The sequence below is a fragment of the Sinocyclocheilus rhinocerous genome, unplaced genomic scaffold, assembly GCF_001515625.1.
Source record: "Sinocyclocheilus rhinocerous isolate Xijiao unplaced genomic scaffold, SAMN03320098_v1.1 scaffold492, whole genome shotgun sequence".
Taxonomy (NCBI): domain Eukaryota; kingdom Metazoa; phylum Chordata; class Actinopteri; order Cypriniformes; family Cyprinidae; genus Sinocyclocheilus; species Sinocyclocheilus rhinocerous.
Genome location: NW_015626069.1, coordinates 684,796 through 704,052, shown reverse-complemented (window position 1 = coordinate 704,052; position 19,257 = coordinate 684,796). Strand labels below are relative to the sequence as shown.

Here is a 19,257-nt window from a genome sequence, read left to right as displayed (position 1 = left end):
TTTGAGAGAGGCGGGGCATAGAGGACCTACAATAATGTACAGTATTTGAAAAATAATGTGTTTTTTGAACATTAAAGCATGTCAACATATTCTGTTACACCAAATACACAAAATAATGATCTTTAAAATAGCATCATATGACCCCTTTAACAATCTAACTGTTTTACTGTATTTTTTTAATCAAATAAATGCAACATTGGTGAGCGTAAGACACTAACATTACATAAACCTCAACTTAAAATCTGCTGTTGAATGGAAAAAAAAAAAGTCCATGGATGTTAACCACCCACAAGCACACAGATCAACAAACTGAGACCATGAAGCAGGTCGAAACGGAAGAACCTCTAGCTGTTGCTGTAAAGCCTAGGTAAGCAGTTGATCTTCAGCCCTGATGTACCTGTCAGCCCTTCCACTCCATCCAGCTGAGTAAGCAGCTGATTAACCACACGGTCAGTGACCCCTGTGTTGTCATGACCCCTTCGAGGGGCCAGAGAGTCAAACTCATCAAAGAACAGTATGCAAGGTTTAGCTTGTTGAGCCCTGCAGCAACACATAGACACATTCGGTAATGACTCTAGTGAACTGCTACTATATTTCATACAGAAGAGACTGTGCATTTGGACACACCTCTGAAACACATCTCTAACCGCCTGCTCACTTGCACCAATATACTTGCTGAGGAGTTCGGGACCCTGAAGAAACACATAGGACATCACAATATATTAATATAATAAATACAGTTTTATACATTCATAAAATGCAAATTCCTTACCTTGATGCTGATGAAGTTCATGCCGCTCTCTTTGGCTACAGCTCCAGCCAGTAGCGTCTTGCCTGTGCCAGGAGCTCCATAGAGCAGCACACCGGAGCACTGACGCATGGGCAGACTGGAGAAGAGTAGCGGGTACTGGACACAGCATGACACCACACATGAACAGGGATATACAACAGAGTTCACAGTTTTTGACCAATGAATTTCCATGTCTTTCTCAGTTATGATTACTGGTATCTGTAGCAGAAATTATTTTAAAGAGACAACTGAACTAATCTTCTGAATAAAAAAAAACAATCCATGACTTCTTAAGATTTTTTATTTTTTACTAACGCACTAAAATATTAAAGTCAGTTCAGTTAGACACTACCCTTTTATACCAATTTGTGACGAGTCTAGACATACTGTAGAGCCCACTCTTCTTGCATATATGCTGGATTTTTTAGTCTGGGAAAGCTGGTATTCCACTGAAATGGACATATTGTGCACAGTAGCAGCTGTACCTTAGCTGGCAGCAGTATGATGTCCATCAAGAGCTGACGTGCCTGATGAAGTCCCCCGATACGCTCCATGCCGGCCCCGGTGGGAGCCTGCAGCTGAGCCCCCCAGAGGGAGGGTGGGGTGAAGCCCTGTAGGGCCTGTCTGAAGTCCTTATAGTTTAAATCTGTGAAAGCAGAAAGCGTAGATTTCAGCAAAACAGCTGAATCATAGAAAGATATAACTAGATTAAGCACTCGCCTTCAGAGCTGCCATTGTTCCTGCTGTGTAGAGTGTTGGCATGGATGGCTCTCTCGAGCAGCAGGTTCAGGTCTTTTGGCATGAATCCTTCTGTTTCTCTGGCAACACTGTCTAGGTCAAGAGTAGTTTGACAGTCCTGGAAGTTCTTTTTGGCTATTAAAGACCTTAGAATCTCAACTCTTTGAGTCTATAAAGAGAAACCATCATATTACAGTCACTATTTTCTGCGGGGAAATAAAACACCAAGCAAGAATAAAACTTGTATGGTATAGCCAGACTTTTGACTGTAAGCATAATGTCTGGTCCACACTGCAACTTATTCTGGCAAGGATTCATTAACAGAAACATCACAAATGAAGCAAATCCATAAGCAAAACCAGTGACTTGCTCTTTTAAAAAAGTGGTAATTGTACCTGGGAACGCAAGTCAAAATTTCTTGCAGTAGGACTGCATGATTAATTGTAATAAAACAGAAATTGTGACATGGCTTAGTACGAAAAGAAGAAATTAAGTCATTAATATTAGTATTGTAATTTTAAAGTTTAAATTGATTGCTATTATTATTATTGCTTTTGTTATTATATTTTTGTCTTCGATTTTTTTTTAACTTTGAGTGAAATACTACAGTAGCAATATTTATTAATTTTTAGGAATAATAATAATAATTTTGATTGTTTTAAATATTGAATTTAATTGCTATTATTATTATTATTGAATTTTATTATCAGCATAATCATTTTATAGATCTATTGATACATAATCCATCATTTTAAAACCCATTGATATATAATACCCCAAAAAAACAAAAACAAAAAAACAAGCACAGCAAACCTGGAATAAAAAAAACAAAAAACATTTTAAATCACAATTTTTTTAATCAAAAACCCAAATCATGCAGCCCTAGAATGCAGTTTCATAAACTCACCTGATCTGGTGTTCGGATCTTGCAGAAACTTTGGAAGAAGTGTGAACCCTGCACCACAGTCAGAGTCTGATGAAGGGCATGTTCACTCTGTGCTGTGACCATCAGAGCTATGAGGCTGGAGCGCACCACCATCTCATCCACCAAATCCCTCAGACCTGAGGAGAACATGCAGAGCGAAGATGTCCACCAGATGGTTCCTCACAGAGATACATGTAGAGCCAGGTATGTCTCTGAAGATTTCTTACTCTGTGCGATGTGTTGCCGCAGTACTGCCTCTGGCCCATGCTCATGCTCAGGTGAGGTTGCGGCACCAGTCACGTGATCCAGGTCATCCAGCAGGACCACTGAGGGCTGTCTCCAGATCGCCTGCTCAAAAACCTCTTCCAGTCTCTGTCTGATTTTGTCTGCTCTCTTACCTAGGAATTTCATTCATAACATCAAGAAATTTGACGGAAATAAAAGACAAAAATATTGCATGCTAAGTTGGAATGCACAGCAAAACTGCTCAATCTAATTTTATTGCCTACCTTTCAGTGTCTTGCAGTCCACAACTTGAACGTGGGCATCCAGCTCTTCACTGGCCTTTCGACACAGTGCTCTGGAGAGAGAAGATTTTCCATTGCCCTGTGGAGAAAAGCAGGAAACGTATCACAGACACCTTGTACGGCATCTATTTATTCATTCATTATTTTCACAATATTCGCTTGTTATGGTCTAAATACATTTACAATGTAAAGTAATCAAGTGCTTGGGAACTTTTCCATTCCATTCAACTCACATTTCAAACGTTCTACTTGAAACGGCACTTGATGTCAAACAAACAACTTGTGAATGCAGATGTACACTAATGTTCAAACATTTGGGGCCAGTAAGATTAAAAAAAAAAAGAAATTAATACTTTTATTAAGCAAAGACACATTCAATTTATTAAATGTGACTATAAAGATAGAAAATTCAGCTTTACCATCACATGAATAAATTGCATTTTAAAGTATATTAAAATAGGAAACAATTATTTTAAATTGTAATAACATTTTGCAAAATTACTGCATATTTTACTGTATTGATGATCAAATAAATGCAGTCTTGGTGAGCATCACAGGCCTTCTTTCAAAAACATTACAAAATCTTACCGGCCACAAACTTTCAAACAGCAGTGTATGAAGTCAAGCATGCAAGCAACATGGCAGCATGTGTGGAAATCACTTTTAAACAAGTTAAATACATCAATGAGTCCAATTCCCTACATGAAATGACAATAAAAGCTCCTTAGAAAATATTTACAGAGACAGATCTATACTGTATGATCTTGAATAATGTTCCTTGTTGATAATCAAACACCTGAAAAACAATCGCTTGCATTGCCTTAATGCATAAGGAGATATATCAAGCAGAAGTATCCCACATCTGACTTTGAAAAGACTGTAGCATATGTGTCTGAACTGGTTACCTTTGCACCTGTGATGAGCAGAGCTCCACCCCTCAGTCCCCGTCCTGTGGAGACCAGTTCCCGCGAGAGAGGACCTCCCATTAGAGCGTGAGAGATGTGCTCGAAAGCAGACCTGCTGATGTCCTCTACCCCACTGAGCAAACAGATTCAATCACAAACAACAAAGAACGGCTACACAGACTCATCAGAAAGTGAATGTTGTTTGCTGCTAAGGATATAAAAAAATACATTGATGTTTCTCAGTTTTAAAAAAGAATACAAGCATACCCAAGAGAGCTGAGGGAGGGAAAGCCAAGATGTGGATCTTTATTAACATTATCAGAGCCGCTGTGGTCAAAATCATGTGGCTCTCTGACAATCTAAACAGAGATTGGTTTGTTAAGGCAGGAGCAGAAAAATGTATTTGTAAAAACAACATTTGACTTTATACCTGCACATTTGTTTTCTTTAGTAAACTTGTTGATAGAAAGAACATTTCATCCTCTTGCTGTTGCTCTGGTTTCAGCACAGTCAAGACAAACTCTTCTTTTCCTGAGAAGAGAGAAACCCAGGTTAGTCTGTAATAATAGTAATATGATTGAAAACAAATTCTGATGGTTCTTCCTCCCACCTTCAGCACAGGGTAAGAGAATGACGTTAGTGCGGCCTGTCAGACAGGTCAAAGGCTGATGGCTCTGAGCATGTAACCAGTTGAGGAACGCAGTTTGAATATCTTCTTCTTTTTCATTCACTGCCTGCAAACAGAAAGGAAATAAGTTTACAATACAATATTTTCATTATCTGACAACATAAAGCATCAAGTCTGAAAGAAAAACTTACCAACGGTTGTAATGGTTGCACCATGACTGCTTCTGCAACTCTTGGCTTTGATTTCAAAGGCTGAATCCTCACAGCTGATCGAGGGTCTATCCTCAAACGCCTCTGCAGCACCTTTGGGATCTGCAACAACAACAAAAAATGTAACTATATTTTTACTCGGGATGCACAATATATCTGCACTAATTCGGTTATCAGCCTATTTTAAATTTTTTCATTTATTTGTACTAATTGATATATATATATATATATATATATACACACACACACACTACCGGTCAAAAGTTTGGGATCAGAACAATTTTTAATGTAATTTACAGGAGTTTCTTTTGCTCATCAAGGCTGCATTTATTTGATCAAAAATACAGGAAAAAATTTAATATTGTGAAATATTATTATGATGTAAAATAACATTTTTCTATTTTAATATACATTAAAATCTATTTTATCCCTGTGATGCAAAGCTGAATTTTTAGCATCATTTCTCCAGTCTTCAGTGTCACATGATCCTTCAGAAATCATTCTAATATGCTGATTTATTATCAGTGCTGGAAACTGTTGTGCTGCTTAATATTTTTTTGGAACCTGTGATAGTTTTTTCAGCATTCTTTGATGAATAAAAAGTTAAAAAGAAGAGCATTTATTTAAAATAGAAATATTTTCTAACAATATACACTACCGTTCAAAAGTTTGGGGTTAGTACATTTTTATTCTTTCTTTTTTTTTTTAAAGAAATCAAAACTTTTATTCAGCAAGGATGTGTTAAATTGTTAAGAAGTGATAGCAAAGATTTATATTGTTAGAAAAGATTTATATTTTGAATAAATGCTGTTCTTTTTAACATTTTATTCATCAAAGAATCCTGAAAAAAGTATCGCAGTTTCCAAAAAAATATTTGGCAGCACAACTGTTGCCAACATTGATAATTCTAATAATAAATCACCATATTAGAATGATTTCTTAAGGATCATGTGACACTTTAGACTGGAGTAATGGCTGATGGAAATTCAGCTTTGCATCACAGAAATAAATTATATTTTAAAGTATGTGCTAAAGATTACATTTAACACTGTCATTAAATTAATAAGTTAAGAAAAAGTTAAATAATGGTAATCTAAATGTAAAAATGATCTGACTATTGATTATGGAGAGTTTCTATTTCTAAATGTTTAACATTTTTAAATATTTTAACAGGGATTTGCCAGACGGTTGCTAAGGTGTTTTTATCCCATTGTTATACAAGTACTATGGTGTTCTGGTTGATTATTAGGTGGTCTCTTACTGGCCAAAGTGAAAAGATCCCATCCCTAGAAATTATGGTGATAAAGAATATTTCTATGAAACATTATAACTGAACTTGAATGGAATAACTTACCCAAACTCTCCCAGAGTAAATTTCTTCACATTTATTGAATTTCTGGTCCTCCTGCAGCCTTTTTATATTGTGACAAAGCATCCTGACCACAACAGCGTTCTCCTTATGTTCCTCTGTGTCGTTCCCTTTGTGATGTCCATCTCTGATCTTCTTCTTCTCCATGGCCTGCTTGACTTTCTCCCTGAGTTCTTTAGGAGAAAGGATTTTTGAAAGCCTGCCGTATGTTAGTGCAGACTGCCCTGGATTCCAGTTCTCTTGCTCTTGCAGATTCCATGGCAGTATATGGACGTCTCCATGACATGAGCCTAGATGGCTGACAGACCTAGGAGGGGTTCCAATGGTCCGGAGGACACAGTCTTTCAGGATGGTGGGGATTGTGGGAACCGCAAGATTCTCTTTTGCAGGCTCAAATCCTCTTGTAAACAGGTATCTAACCAGGCTTTTCAGATCAGCTATTCCTCCCCAATGGCCTTCATTCTGACTCTCCAGATGATCACTGATGGGATCCTGATGGACGACTGAGCTGGAGGAAGATGCGACATCAATGTTATGGTATTGTAGATGTTGGCTTGGCTCTTCTGATCGAGTTTGGAGCAGTTGTTCACCTCCTGGATGTAGTTTTGGGGAGACAACAAGCTCAGTGAACTGCTCCAGTCGGCCGAATGGAACAGATGGAGAGAGGGATGCTAAAAAACATACAATCATTAGTGTAAAAAGATCAGTTCATACCCAACAACAACTCCAATATGACATGCCTTTAAAATAGGGCTGACTGACCTATCCTGATATAGATGACAGTGTGCTGGTCCACCCACACAGGAAAAACACCCTCACTGAAGACCACTCGGATCTGATCCAAGAGTCGCTGCTCCAGAGCCATGCTGTGCAGCTCCTGGAACAAAGTTCAATCAGATTTTAGACCGAAAAGACATTCACAACCCATTTTAATTCTGTAATCTGACATATTTTTACAAGTAAAACAGGACATTTAACAAGAGAAAATGTTCGACAGGATACAGCATAGAATTGATTAGATCATGAAAAGTGTGAGTTTCATACAAGACATTAATGCAAGGTGGCAGTGAATCATGAAGGAGTCATGCACGGATGAATCATGCAAGACCAGAAATGTGTAGATTTCTAGTTACTGTATATGCATTGTAATGGACATATATCACTAAATATCAGGTAAACATCTCCTAGAGAATGAAAAAAGAGATAAATGAAGCCATTGTGAACTCACCAAGATCTCCCAGTCATCTGGAGATAGAGGCTCTACGAACACCTGCTGCACTGACTGCACCTGATGACATGGCCGCAGATACCCCTACAACACATCACAACCTTGTTACATGCATCAGTTTAATGCCTGATTTGTTTTATTTCAAATCATTTTAAGTCATCTTAAGCCCCCCGTTTGAGAACCACTGATCTACATTCACGCTCCATCAAATCACTTGTGGCATATTAAAGCGATAGTTCACTCAAAAAAGAAAATTATAGCACCACTTGCTCACCCTCATGTCATTTCAAACCTATATGACTTTCTTTCATCTTTGGAACATGAGAGAAGATATTTTGAAGAATGATGGTAACCAAACAGTTTCAGTTCCCATTGACTTCCATTTTTTTGTCCATACTGTTAATTGTTTGGTTACCAACATTCTTCAGAATCTCTTCTTTCATGTTCTGCAGAAGAAAGAAATGCAAACATGTTTGGATTGACATGAGAGTGAGGAAATGACGACAGAATTTTCATTTTTAGGATGGACTAACTGTTATCCCTTTAAACAGTGACAAACCTGTTCTCCCTCCTTGAGCCCAAGTTTCTCTCCCAGTTGTCTGCTGATCTCAACTCTGTCCTCTGGACCTGAAGACCCGGACCTGATCCAGCTGAGGAACACGGGTGCAGAAACACCCCATGACAGCTCCAGGATCTGGTTCTGACATCACATTAGTGTTACATGACTCAAAACTATGATGGAACTTAGAGAAACACAGTACAGTGGTAGACTAGTAACTGGCATGCATATATTATAAAGCAGCTAGCTGGATACAAACCTCTTGAAGACAGAGATGAGTGGCGAAGTTTGATGACAGCTGAAGAAAGCAGTTTTTGGAGTTATTGAAGACTAGCGTGACAGGTTGAATCCCCTGGCTTCCCAACATTTCCTGCGAGACTGCAGAAACCTCGCTTCTACTACAAATGATCCCTTATTTAAATGAATCTGTGTGATTAAAGCCAGTATGCTAAAACTGTCAACATGAATTGCACGTCAGACATTATAAATCACATGGAGTGTGTCGATTAGTCGTAAGCGCTGAAAGCGAACGAACATTTTCGATTAGCTCCGTCTTACAGTGTTGCCAGATTTCACTTGGAAAACAAGCACACATAATGATTAATAAACCCAAAATACAGCGATCAACCGCACCAAAATGTGCGACCCCGTATTTTATATGTTATGTATTATTTCTTAAGCATCACTGAACCTGGAGGAGCTTGTAAAGACTAAAAAATGACTAATGACATTATATCGAGTTAAGCTCGAACAGCTGGTGGAGACATAACTGCTATTAGTTGTTAATTTTATCGTTCTAGGGGACCAACACTAGCAAGCTCAAATATACGATTGTCTCCTGGAAATGAGGCCCCAAAAAACGCGACCCACGACTATATACTTTTATAAGTTATTAAGAATAAAGAATCGCCAGTTACTTATAATAGGTGGTCATGGCAACACTATTGCCACTTGACAATGGTTTCAAAATAATTCGGGGAACAAATAAGAAACTGATTTTAAGGCGCTTTTGTAAATTAGTGGTTTAAATTAGTGGAATTTGCAGTTTATTTATTATAGCAAGCTCAAATATACGATTGTCTCCTGGAAATGAGGCCCCAAAAAACGCGACCCACGACTATATACTTTTATAAGTTATTAAGAATAAAGAATCGCCAGTTACTTATAATAGGTGGTCATGGCAACACTATTGCCACTTGACAACGGTTTCAAAATAATTCGGGGAACAAATAAGAAACTGATTTTAAGGCGCTTTTGTAAATTAGTGGTTTAAATTAGTGGAATTTACAGTTTATTTATTATGCCATTTTAAACCATTATATTACCAAAATACCAAGAGGAAAACAGTCTGAGTATCTCCGGCTTTTATTTTGAAATGTTGTATTCCCGGATGTGTTTCCATTGAATCCTTGCGCTTGATTTGCAGATCGCCTTAGAAGCGTCTAAGCTGCCGCAAATCACACAAGAAGAAGAAGAAGACTTGCAGATCAATGGAACTGAGAATCAACTGATTTCTGTGAGCTGAAACCGCAATTCAGTCCTTGTCGAGCAATAACTCAAACTGATGGAAATGAGTAATATATTTATGGTTTAGCTCCATTTTAGCAAACGTTTTATTGCTCTGAATATTTCGTTAATTTTGACATGGAGGAAGTGGAGACAGCAGAGGAGCTTTTAGCCAAACAGCAACGCAAGGAAAAGAAAGACTTGCAAGGTAAGACACTATTACTATCTTTAAATAGAAATAAAGCATTTATTAGACTAAGATTATATAAACGAAACAAAAAATGTGTATAGTGCATACTAAATATAGATGTCTTCTTGGTGTCATAGCAAAAATACAAAGTATGAAAAATGCTGTTCCCAAAAATGACAAGAAGAGGAGGAAACAGCTGAGTGAAGACATCGCCAAACTAGAGGCTGATCTCACTCAAAAACACGAAAATGAGCTCAAACAACTTCAGAACTCTTCCTTGGTAAGTCAAATTATTTTGTTGTTAAATATTTAAACACCCTACCTAGAAACTGTCAAGTAGATACATATGAGTGCAGTTCACTTCTACTCATATCATGGATTGTTCAAAGGTGGAGGAGGTTTCAAATGCAGTGGATTTCCTGAGTTTGGAAAATGAGGGGAAAAAACGATTTAAGCAAGCAAACTCGGACATCTAAAGCCCAGAAGAGACGGGTAAGAACTTTTTCATTTTGGGTGGCTGTAGTTTAAAGGATACTGAAAAATCTTGGTGTTTTTAGGACAAAAAGGCTGCTTTTGAGAAGGAGCTGGAGAGCCGGATTGCTGAGGCGGAAGTGGAGAATCTCACAGGCTCCCGTCATCAGGAGGGTCTGAAGCTGAGACAGAAGCTGATGGAGAGGCACCTGCTGATCAGAGAGATCTCCTCTGACGGTCACTGCATGTACCGCGCCGTGGAGGATCAGCTGACGGAGCGAGGCGCCACTCTCAGCCTTAAAGAGCTTCGGGCTCAAACAGCTCAGTACATGAGGAGCCATGCAGATGACTTTCTTCCGTTCCTCACTGACCCCAATTCAGGAGACAAGTACACTGCTGGTGAATGCCATACTCTCTATCATACACTTCAGAATATGATCGAAAATACAGTACACACAGTTAAAACTGTGAAATATGATTTCAATTTCAAATAACTGGTTTTTATTTTAATATATTTTAAAATGTAATTTATTCCTGTAAAGGCAAAGCGGAATTTTCAGCACCCATTATTTTTGAATGGATATGCGCAGAAGTATGTCATAAAGCTAAATGCTTGTTGTTACATGATATGAATGGATTTTGTTGTTAACTCTGGATTCACTTTTACTTTAGATGAGTTTGAGAAGTACTGCAATGATGTTGCAGACACAGCTGCTTGGGGTGGACAGTTAGAGGTAAGAATATCAGACAATATGTATAAATTGCACATTAAAGTGTCATAATCCACCATTTGCCTTTTTTTAATATCAATGTTTTTTATATTTTCTCCATGTCAGTTAAAAGCCCTTTCCCAGGTCCTACAGCTACCGATAGAAGTCATTCAGGCAGAATCCCCCTCTATTATTATTGGTGAAGAATATGTCAAGCCACCAATCACACTCGTGTAAATGACTAAAGATTTTTATTTATTTAAAAATATAAATTTGTACAAAAAGTTAATTTCGCCACTGCTGTACTAAAATGCATTTCACTGTCCCTTTTAGTTATATGCGGCATGCGTATGGACTTGGTGAGCACTACAACTCTGTGGAGCCTCTGAAAGACTTGGCAAATGAGGAAGAGGGCTGAGCCAATCACTGACACATTAATATATGCATCTGTGCATAATTAGCCTGTAGAAGTGGACCTTCAGGAATTTGATTCTGTTTTGCTAGGATCAGTGGATTCGGTCAGGATGCTCACAGAGGATGATGAAATAACATGATGGTGACTTCAATTGCAGTGGACAAGCTTAATGTAAAAGTCCATGCTTTGCCAGTGTTATTCATGAATAAACTGTTATGTGCTTTGTGTTATTCTTGAAAACTGCATATCTGCAAGTAATTTGCTTGGAAGGTAATGATACACGGGGCAACTTTTTGAGCAATGTTGCTGGCCAATCTTGCCGTCAACGGGCAACCAGGTGAGAGACAGCCCACAACTGATCTAAAGTATCCAGATAGAAATTTGTTGCCCATTCTCAAAGGGAAAGTGCCCAAGCAACATTGTCCCATGTATTATCTCCGTAAGAGGTGCTGGATTATGGTCATGCTTACGTCATTAAATAAAAGATCACTTTCTATTAATGAAAAGCTTTTGTGTTAAATAACATCATATTAAATACAGTCGCCCACTTTAAAATTCAGAAAAAACATCCGAGGTTAGACTATCCAACAATTAAAATCATATCACTTCATAATTTTGACAGTCTATTCAATGGATATTCAATTTATTGTAGTAAACACACAAGATATTAATTTTTAATGACCAAAATGTAATGTTTAGCTGTATTCCTACAAACCCTGTTACTACATGATTTCCCCCATTACAAAATAATGTAAAATTCCTTAAAATTATTACACAGAAGAAACATTATTTGGACACTTTCAAATCATGATGTGAAGACGTAATCTCTTTTTTTTTTTTTTTGCTAAAAAAAGAAAAGAAAAAGGCAACATCACTCAAATCAGGGATCTAATAGTCTTTAACGTTTCAGGTCCTATTTTGTACACTAATCGTGGAAAGTGCTAAACAGCTTGATGTTCTCGTCTGTGGTCAGTATTGAGGCTACAATGACAGCATGCTATTCACATGTTAGTCCGCCAGGCGGCGCCAGCGGCCTCAGTCAACGCTACATGAGAAACTGCGTTGCATCTCCATGGAAACGTGGGGAAAGTACGGTCTATGGGAAAGTTAGCGATGCAAGCGTCAAATGGCAAACGATTCAATTATCAAAGCATTAAAAACGAAATCAAAGTCACTTAATTTGAGCTCTAGGAAAATTACACATCTTCCAGAAGTTTTTGCGAGGCTGACATGGATTGTTGTATTAAAGTTGAATAATAATTACCTGTCGAGTCTGCCGTCTGAACTGATGTGTTTGCAGAAGGTGAGGTCGTTTTATCTGTATCATAGTTTTACTTTTTAATACTAATATTATTATTTTATGATAGAGACCAAAACAAAATATGAACCATATTGAACAGAAGAAAACAAGTTTGACTAACAATAAAACATTGGAAGCAAGAAACAGCACAATAAATGAATTATATTATTTGCATGAATCATAGAAGATAATTAACTTAGATTAACTTGTATGCATACATTGTGTTTAGTCAATACTTTCATTTTCATTGTATATTTATAGTTGACGGAGCTCAATCTGGGAAATAATGTTCTTGAGGAGATCCCACCCCTGTTAAAACACTTCAGTTGTCTAAATAAACTTTATTTATATGGAAACAAAATCAGCCATTTGCCACCAGAGGTGCTGGGTAAGATCAGACTCTTTCTTATTCAGGTTTATTTTATTGAAGCGGGTCAGTAGTGCTGATTGCGTTGTGTTGTTGTATTTGCAGAGGGTCTACCAAACCTTGAGCTTCTCAATTTGAACCACAATAGAATCAACGTCATTCCTGCAGAAATAAAAAGGTGAGATGATTCAAGTCGGTTGACGTTTTGACCTCTTTTACACCTTTATCCCCCCTCTTTGCTATTTGACTATCATGATATCAGATTTTTGAAATGCTTCTTGTTTATTTGCAGGCTGTGTAGTCTAAAAAGCATCAGTGTCACAGACAATCTTTTGCAGCAGATTCCAGCTGAACTGGGCTTGATGAAATGTTTGACTGAGATTAACTTCACTAATAATAAACTGACTCAAATACCACAGCAGTTATACAATTTACCACAGCTGAGGAAATTGTATTTGGCCCGAAACAACCTGACAGAACTACCAGAGGCAAGACAGACGACTTCTTCATACTTTACCCAATTTTTATGCATATTAGTTTATTATGTGTTCGTTCTTTGTTTAGGGCGCTCTTGGTTGAACAAATCTGAAGATCTTGGATGTTGCCGGAAATCGTTTATCTGTGTTTCCAGTTGGTGTAAGTTATTTGGACAAATTGCCAGCCATTTCAGTTGCTATTTTAAATGTTTTAGTTATTTACTAATCATTTTGTCAATGTGCTGATAAAATAAGCTGATTATACTGAAATATGTAGTTGGTTCTAAATGTTAATTAGTGGGTCTTCAGCCCCCCTAAAAATCTGTAATTAATTGTAATCCTGTGAAGACTGACAGGAAAATAGACAGAAGTCACTAAAACAAAAATAAAGAAACTTTTTTTTTTTGAGTATCATATTTGATACATTAGGCTTTTGTGAGATTATAACAGTATAGCAGATCAATCAAAGTATTAGCAGGTCAAAGCTCTGTACTTTTACTTGTATGTGCAAAGTAAAGTAAAAAGTACAAATAATCAAGTTTCTTCAGTCCAGTAATCTTTTCATCTTGAAATATCACTAACAATATAAAATGTGCTTAAATAGAATAAACCAGGTGATAGCAGGCATGTAGTAGATTGTGTAGAACGTTTTTTAGCAAAGTTTTTTATCATTCTATCATTATTGTATTTATCATTTACAAGCCTTTGCGTATTAAATACAATAACAGTTGGCTTTATAGAATTAATGTTAACTTTTGTTCATGAAGTCATATACCATGTAAAATTATATTAATAATTATAAAATTATATTTTTATGATATTTTAACAATCTTTTCTCTCTCTCTGTTTAGTTTCAGTTTCTCACATTGGAGGAACTATTCTTTGAAGGAAACGGTTTAGTTCCATTCACACTGATGGAGTCTGTTCAAGAGAAAGAAGTCCTCTCATTAAAGGTAACTTTTTTATTTAAAAAAATATTTATTATTTTTGCACATTCTTGCACAAATCTGATTGCTGTCTTGCTAGTATTCCAATAGAGGATGTTAGTAGTGGGAAAACAATTTGAAGTCATTAGAAATAAGCATCTTGAAATGGTTAGTTTTAACTAGAACATTTCCATGGTGCTGCTGATTGTAGTTTCATGTGTATAGGAACTCTCAGCCAGGCTGATCCTCCAGCAGAGCACTAATGAGTTGTCAGTGGTGTCCAGAGCTCTGCCAGCGTACCCAGAGCTGCAGGACATGCTGTCTCACTGGGGCCAGTGTGCTCTGTGCTCACAGCCCTTCCTCACCACCTGGCTGGAGTGTGTGCAGTTCATCAACACCAGGAAGGTATCAGCTCATTCTGCATAACACCAGTGTTCAGCATTCAGCGCACAGAAGAAGTGCTGTCGAAAATTGTCAGGACATGCTTCACTCAAGATGTTTGATGACACTTTCAATAGTTTGACAACCTCACACTTGCATAATAGGTGTTTGATATGCCTCAGGCACACACACAACATTTGTTATTTGAATCAACAAAGATAAACGGTCACAATTTAACTTATGCCCCTGATTAGTAAATTTGAGCCAAAACAACAATGCCAATATGTTACTACTTTTTTTCTGTGTGATCCCCATTGCATGTCAATAAAAGTACAAGAGAATATTAGACTACCCTTTAGTAATCAGCGTCTGTTCTTTTGTCTTTGAACAGCACATGGGGATGAAAAGCTCTCAGTCTGTTCCAGTCAGAGTTCTGCTGTGTTCCTACGACTGCTTCAACAGAGATGACCATCAGTACTATGGGCTTGTACGATTATAAATTAAAAATGCATCTTTTTACCCCATGGCTGATCATGATAATTTTTTTTCTAAATCTCGGTTTATTATAAAGAATGAATAGTTGATGTTTTTGCGATACACCAGCAGATGGCAACATTTGATCACTGACGATCTTTGATCTGGCTGTCAGATTGACATCTGCAGAAGTGAATCATTCCAGTCATACAGTATTTATACAATAATACACATCAGTATGCTTCTATGTTAGATTTAAATGTCATGCAGTTTTCTATCATTTATCAGAATCTTTTATGCTTTACCTTTTAAAAAAATTAAAAGCGATTTTTATATTACAGTGAAATAAAATGTTTATTTTAATCATTTTTAAGTGCACAATATGACTTATACTATATGTAGTCATTATACAGTTCCTCCTGAGTTGATTTTAAAAGTAATTGTTTAAGTAATCTGAAGCACTCCGCCACAGGATATGCCCAATTTAGATTTTTTTTTTCCCATTCACATTTTCCCCCTTTCTATAGTCTGGCTTTACACTTGGCATTATAATTCCCTACAATGAAAGCACTCCATACCTCTGTTTGGGCCAATGGCATCTGTTCTGACCTGAGAGGAAACTTCATCTCTCCAAATTAATTTCTCATGCAGGCCTCCTGAGCTCTGAGCAGAGTCTACTGAGTTGGGCCTGATGAATAATGCAGCAGGTTTAATTGCAAAGCCAGAAACTAATGACTTTGGACTGGTTAACAGCAGGGGAACCATACATCTCTGCAAACTGAATGAAAAATCAGTTCAGAAAAAAAGAAGGGGGTGGGGAGAGACGCTAATTGATGAATAATTAAAGCTTGAGCTACAGGGCATAATTGTGACATTTTGTTTCAATCAATTTAGAAGTGCTGGGAAAAGTGCACTTAGGAAACTAATGGTTACTGTGTGGATGTCCACTGAAAAGTACCACAAGACTCAGTCATTTATTATACAGCCCTCAGTCAAGCTCAGCCATTATTCTAGAGCAGTTGCCTCAATTTCCAAGTGATTGTGCACTTGGCGGGCATTAATGCACCTCACAAATGGTATATGAACTCCCTGTGAAAGGAGGAGAGGAGATAGTGTAAACAAGTCTGTTTCAGTCTGATGTTACTAAATTACTTTCTTTGAGGCAAATGCACCAACAAGAAGAAAGCTGTCAGGAGAGCCTCCCGCTCGGCCACGATAAGACAGTATTGTATTCAAACATCAGCAAAATCAATCAACCAAATGACAACGCTCTCAACATGGCACTTCCTGAACCATCCCATGTATTAAGATCCCCACCATCTTTGTAAATCATTAAGAGTACATAAGGATCTTTTGTTCATGCTTTGGCACATTGATGAAAAAGCAACTGGTCCAGCATGCAGCTTTGTTAAGTCAAGATGCTCAAAAATGTGAACAACTTTGAATCTACATTTGCAAGACCAGCAATTCTTCCCCAAAATGTTGACCCAATCTAGCTCAGTAGAGTTGTCGGAACCAACAATTTCATATTGAAGGTTGTTTCTGATTTCAGGCTCCCAACATTCGGTGATGCATGAATAAATTAAGCTGTAACCATTGAAAGATTACTGTTTAGCCGTCTCGTTTTTCATGCTGTTTAAGCAGTAGCACAACAAGAGCGATGTTTTTCAAATGCATGGCACGAGGCCATAGGTAATCACAGCTGTGCTGCTATTCAGAACAGTAATTGAGTGTGATATCGATTTAATCAACAGTTATTTAAACAACAGTTCAACGAACAAGTTAATTGTGACTGACGGTGCGGTCACATCACATTTACCTTTGATCGGCGAATTGTCGCGGACAAAATCCAGTCCTTTAAATATAAATCCACGTGTGATTGGAAGTTGGTCCGCAGAAAGCGTTTCGTTTGAAAGTGACTTCTGTGTGAACGGTACTTCATACATCATTACTGACACAATAAACAACAACCGACCTTTTGCTCGCGAAATTTAGCTAATAACCGGCCATTTACTATTGGATACACAAAATCATTCCGTTTAACTTGTCCTTTGTTTTTTCAAATTAGTTTCAAATTAAAGGACAGCAGAATTAATTGTTCTGATGATTCAGTGACTCACTTGTCACTACCGGTGTTCCGATGATTTGTCAAGCGGCAACCTTCTGGTCTCTCGTGAAGCCAACACGGAAGTGACTAACTGCAATTAATCGACTGGCCGCTAGAGGCTGGCTCCAAAAGGGAGTCAGTCCCATAGACTCCCCAATCCCCATGTTAAAATGCCCAACTTTACAGCAGAAAAAAATATGTTTACAGCCTGGTACAAAAAAATATTTTGGTCTATATAGCTAATTTTGCCCTTCATGACAACTGTGAGGGGGGTGAATTTTTTTATAACTCATCCATTTAAATTATATTAAGCCTTACATTTCGGCATAATTAAGGGCGTGGCCACTTGAGTGACAGGTGGATTGCCCGCTGCTGTCACCACCATCGAGCTAGGTGGGCGTGGTTTCAGCAACCAGCTCCCGCCTTTTTGCCCATTTTCGATTATCCGGGAGTGACGCGCGGTGACGCGCTGCCAAGATGGCGACGGCCGGCTCTGCCCACTTTGAGCTTCAAAAACGCTCTTCGGAAACCTACAGGTGAGGTCACGGACACTACTCCATGTTTTTATACAGTCTATTGCTGCGTCTCAATGTGCCTACTTATACTACGCCCTTAAAGTATGTACTCTTTAGGTGAAGAAAAAGTACACATTTTTGAGTGTGTAGCAGAAGAGTAGGCAAGCTTTGTGACATACTATCACCTCACACAACTGCGTCTTTAAAGGACCGCTCTGTCGCACCTGTTACACGCACCCTGTCACTGTAAACTGGCCTGTCAATCATCTTGTCACAGTTAAGATCCTCCACATTTAATTTCATTTAACTTCCTACCGTACTGGAGAGAAAAGAAGTAGCTCGTTGATCTACCAGTCACGGGTCTTTCATGCTGAGAGTCAGGGGGAAACAGTAAGGAGATATTTGAATTATTTACTAATAAATAGTGTTTTCTGATGCTGGGTACACACCACAAGATAATTGGGCTGATTTTGGGTCCGATTTCTCCCCTTCCGACAATGTAATGTCCCGATTTTCTTGGTGGTTCTAAAGATTATCTTATCAGATTTTCCTGTGGTGTGAGGTGTGTTAAGAGTGACTGAATCTGCTCGGAAGAACGTCGGAGGCACACCGATGGCGAATCGTAAATATTCAACAGAAATCCTGAAGTGTGGGGGGAACCACGAAAACACCACACACTAGGAGCAAACGGTTAAATCTAGGATTTTTTCCCCTCATGTTTGTGGTCTCTCACATTTTGAAGATCTTATAAGATTTGAAAAATCTTTTAGTGTGTACCCAGCATTAGGAGAACACAGGGCTTAAATGAATGGAGACAAACGAGATAATTAATAAACACAGGTGGAACAGAATAAACTAATCAGGCAACACAGGAAAATTAGGTCAAGGCAGGTGGAACAGATGCTGCGTCTCAATGTGCCTACTTATACTATGCCCTTAAAGTATGTACTCTTTTGGTGAAGAAAAAGTACACACTTTTGAGTGTGTAGTAGAAGAGTAGACAAGCTTTGGTACATACTATCACGTCACACAACAGCGTCTTTAAAGGACCGCTCTGTCGCACCTGTTACACGCACCCTGTCACTGTAAACTGGCCTGTCAATCATCTTGTCACAGTTAAGATCCTCCACATTTAATTTCATTTAACTTCCTACCGTACTGGAGAGAAAAGAAGTAGCTCGTTGATCTACCAGTCACGGGTCTTTCATGCTGAGAACTCTGCTTATATTTTCTGCATAATGATGCATTTAAAAGTTAACGACCAAATGGATGTTTATAAAAGTTCACATTGCTGTTGCAGATGAAATATAACACGGATAACAATAAATAAATATTTTTTACCAGGTTAAATGTTGATTATTAGTAACTCAACCCCCTTTTTGTAAACCTCTCTACCTAACCATCGATCGCGCGCATCCGCCACGTTTGTAGTTTTTCTAACGCGTTTTATTCGTGTTTGTAGTTCTAGACCGAATCCTTCAAAGCGCAATGGATTGTGGGCAATTTTAGCCATTAGAGTGCGCACGGATCCACACTTCAAA

At 38.0% G+C, this 19,257-nt stretch overlaps 1 protein-coding gene and 2 pseudogenes across 1 annotated transcript in view; 2 read left to right on the top strand and 1 right to left on the bottom strand.

Annotated features, from left to right (window-relative positions):
• Positions 1-8,348, bottom strand: part of pex1 (peroxisomal biogenesis factor 1) — a 15,571-nt gene extending 7,223 nt beyond the window's left edge. The window contains exons 1-18 of the mRNA XM_016514998.1: positions 8,138-8,348; positions 7,879-8,019; positions 7,320-7,403; positions 6,854-6,968; positions 6,077-6,762; positions 4,705-4,824; positions 4,496-4,619; positions 4,316-4,416; positions 4,153-4,244; positions 3,886-4,018; positions 2,963-3,059; positions 2,681-2,851; positions 2,436-2,590; positions 1,511-1,697; positions 1,276-1,436; positions 773-907; positions 628-692; positions 398-540 (exon numbers count right to left, since the gene is read on the bottom strand). Coding sequence (XP_016370484.1) covers positions 398-540; positions 628-692; positions 773-907; positions 1,276-1,436; positions 1,511-1,697; positions 2,436-2,590; positions 2,681-2,851; positions 2,963-3,059; positions 3,886-4,018; positions 4,153-4,244; positions 4,316-4,416; positions 4,496-4,619; positions 4,705-4,824; positions 6,077-6,762; positions 6,854-6,968; positions 7,320-7,403; positions 7,879-8,019; positions 8,138-8,245 — 2,818 coding nt within the window. The 5' untranslated portion in view covers positions 8,246-8,348. The remainder of the gene's footprint in view (positions 1-397; positions 541-627; positions 693-772; positions 908-1,275; positions 1,437-1,510; positions 1,698-2,435; positions 2,591-2,680; positions 2,852-2,962; positions 3,060-3,885; positions 4,019-4,152; positions 4,245-4,315; positions 4,417-4,495; positions 4,620-4,704; positions 4,825-6,076; positions 6,763-6,853; positions 6,969-7,319; positions 7,404-7,878; positions 8,020-8,137) is intronic.
• A 931-nt stretch (positions 8,349-9,279) lies between these two features.
• On the top strand, positions 9,280-11,504 carry LOC107710704 (OTU domain-containing protein 6B-like; annotated as a pseudogene).
• Positions 11,505-12,257: 753 nt separating this feature from the next.
• On the top strand, positions 12,258-15,382 carry LOC107710698 (leucine-rich repeat-containing protein 69-like; annotated as a pseudogene).
• Positions 15,383-19,257: the final 3,875 nt, after the last annotated feature.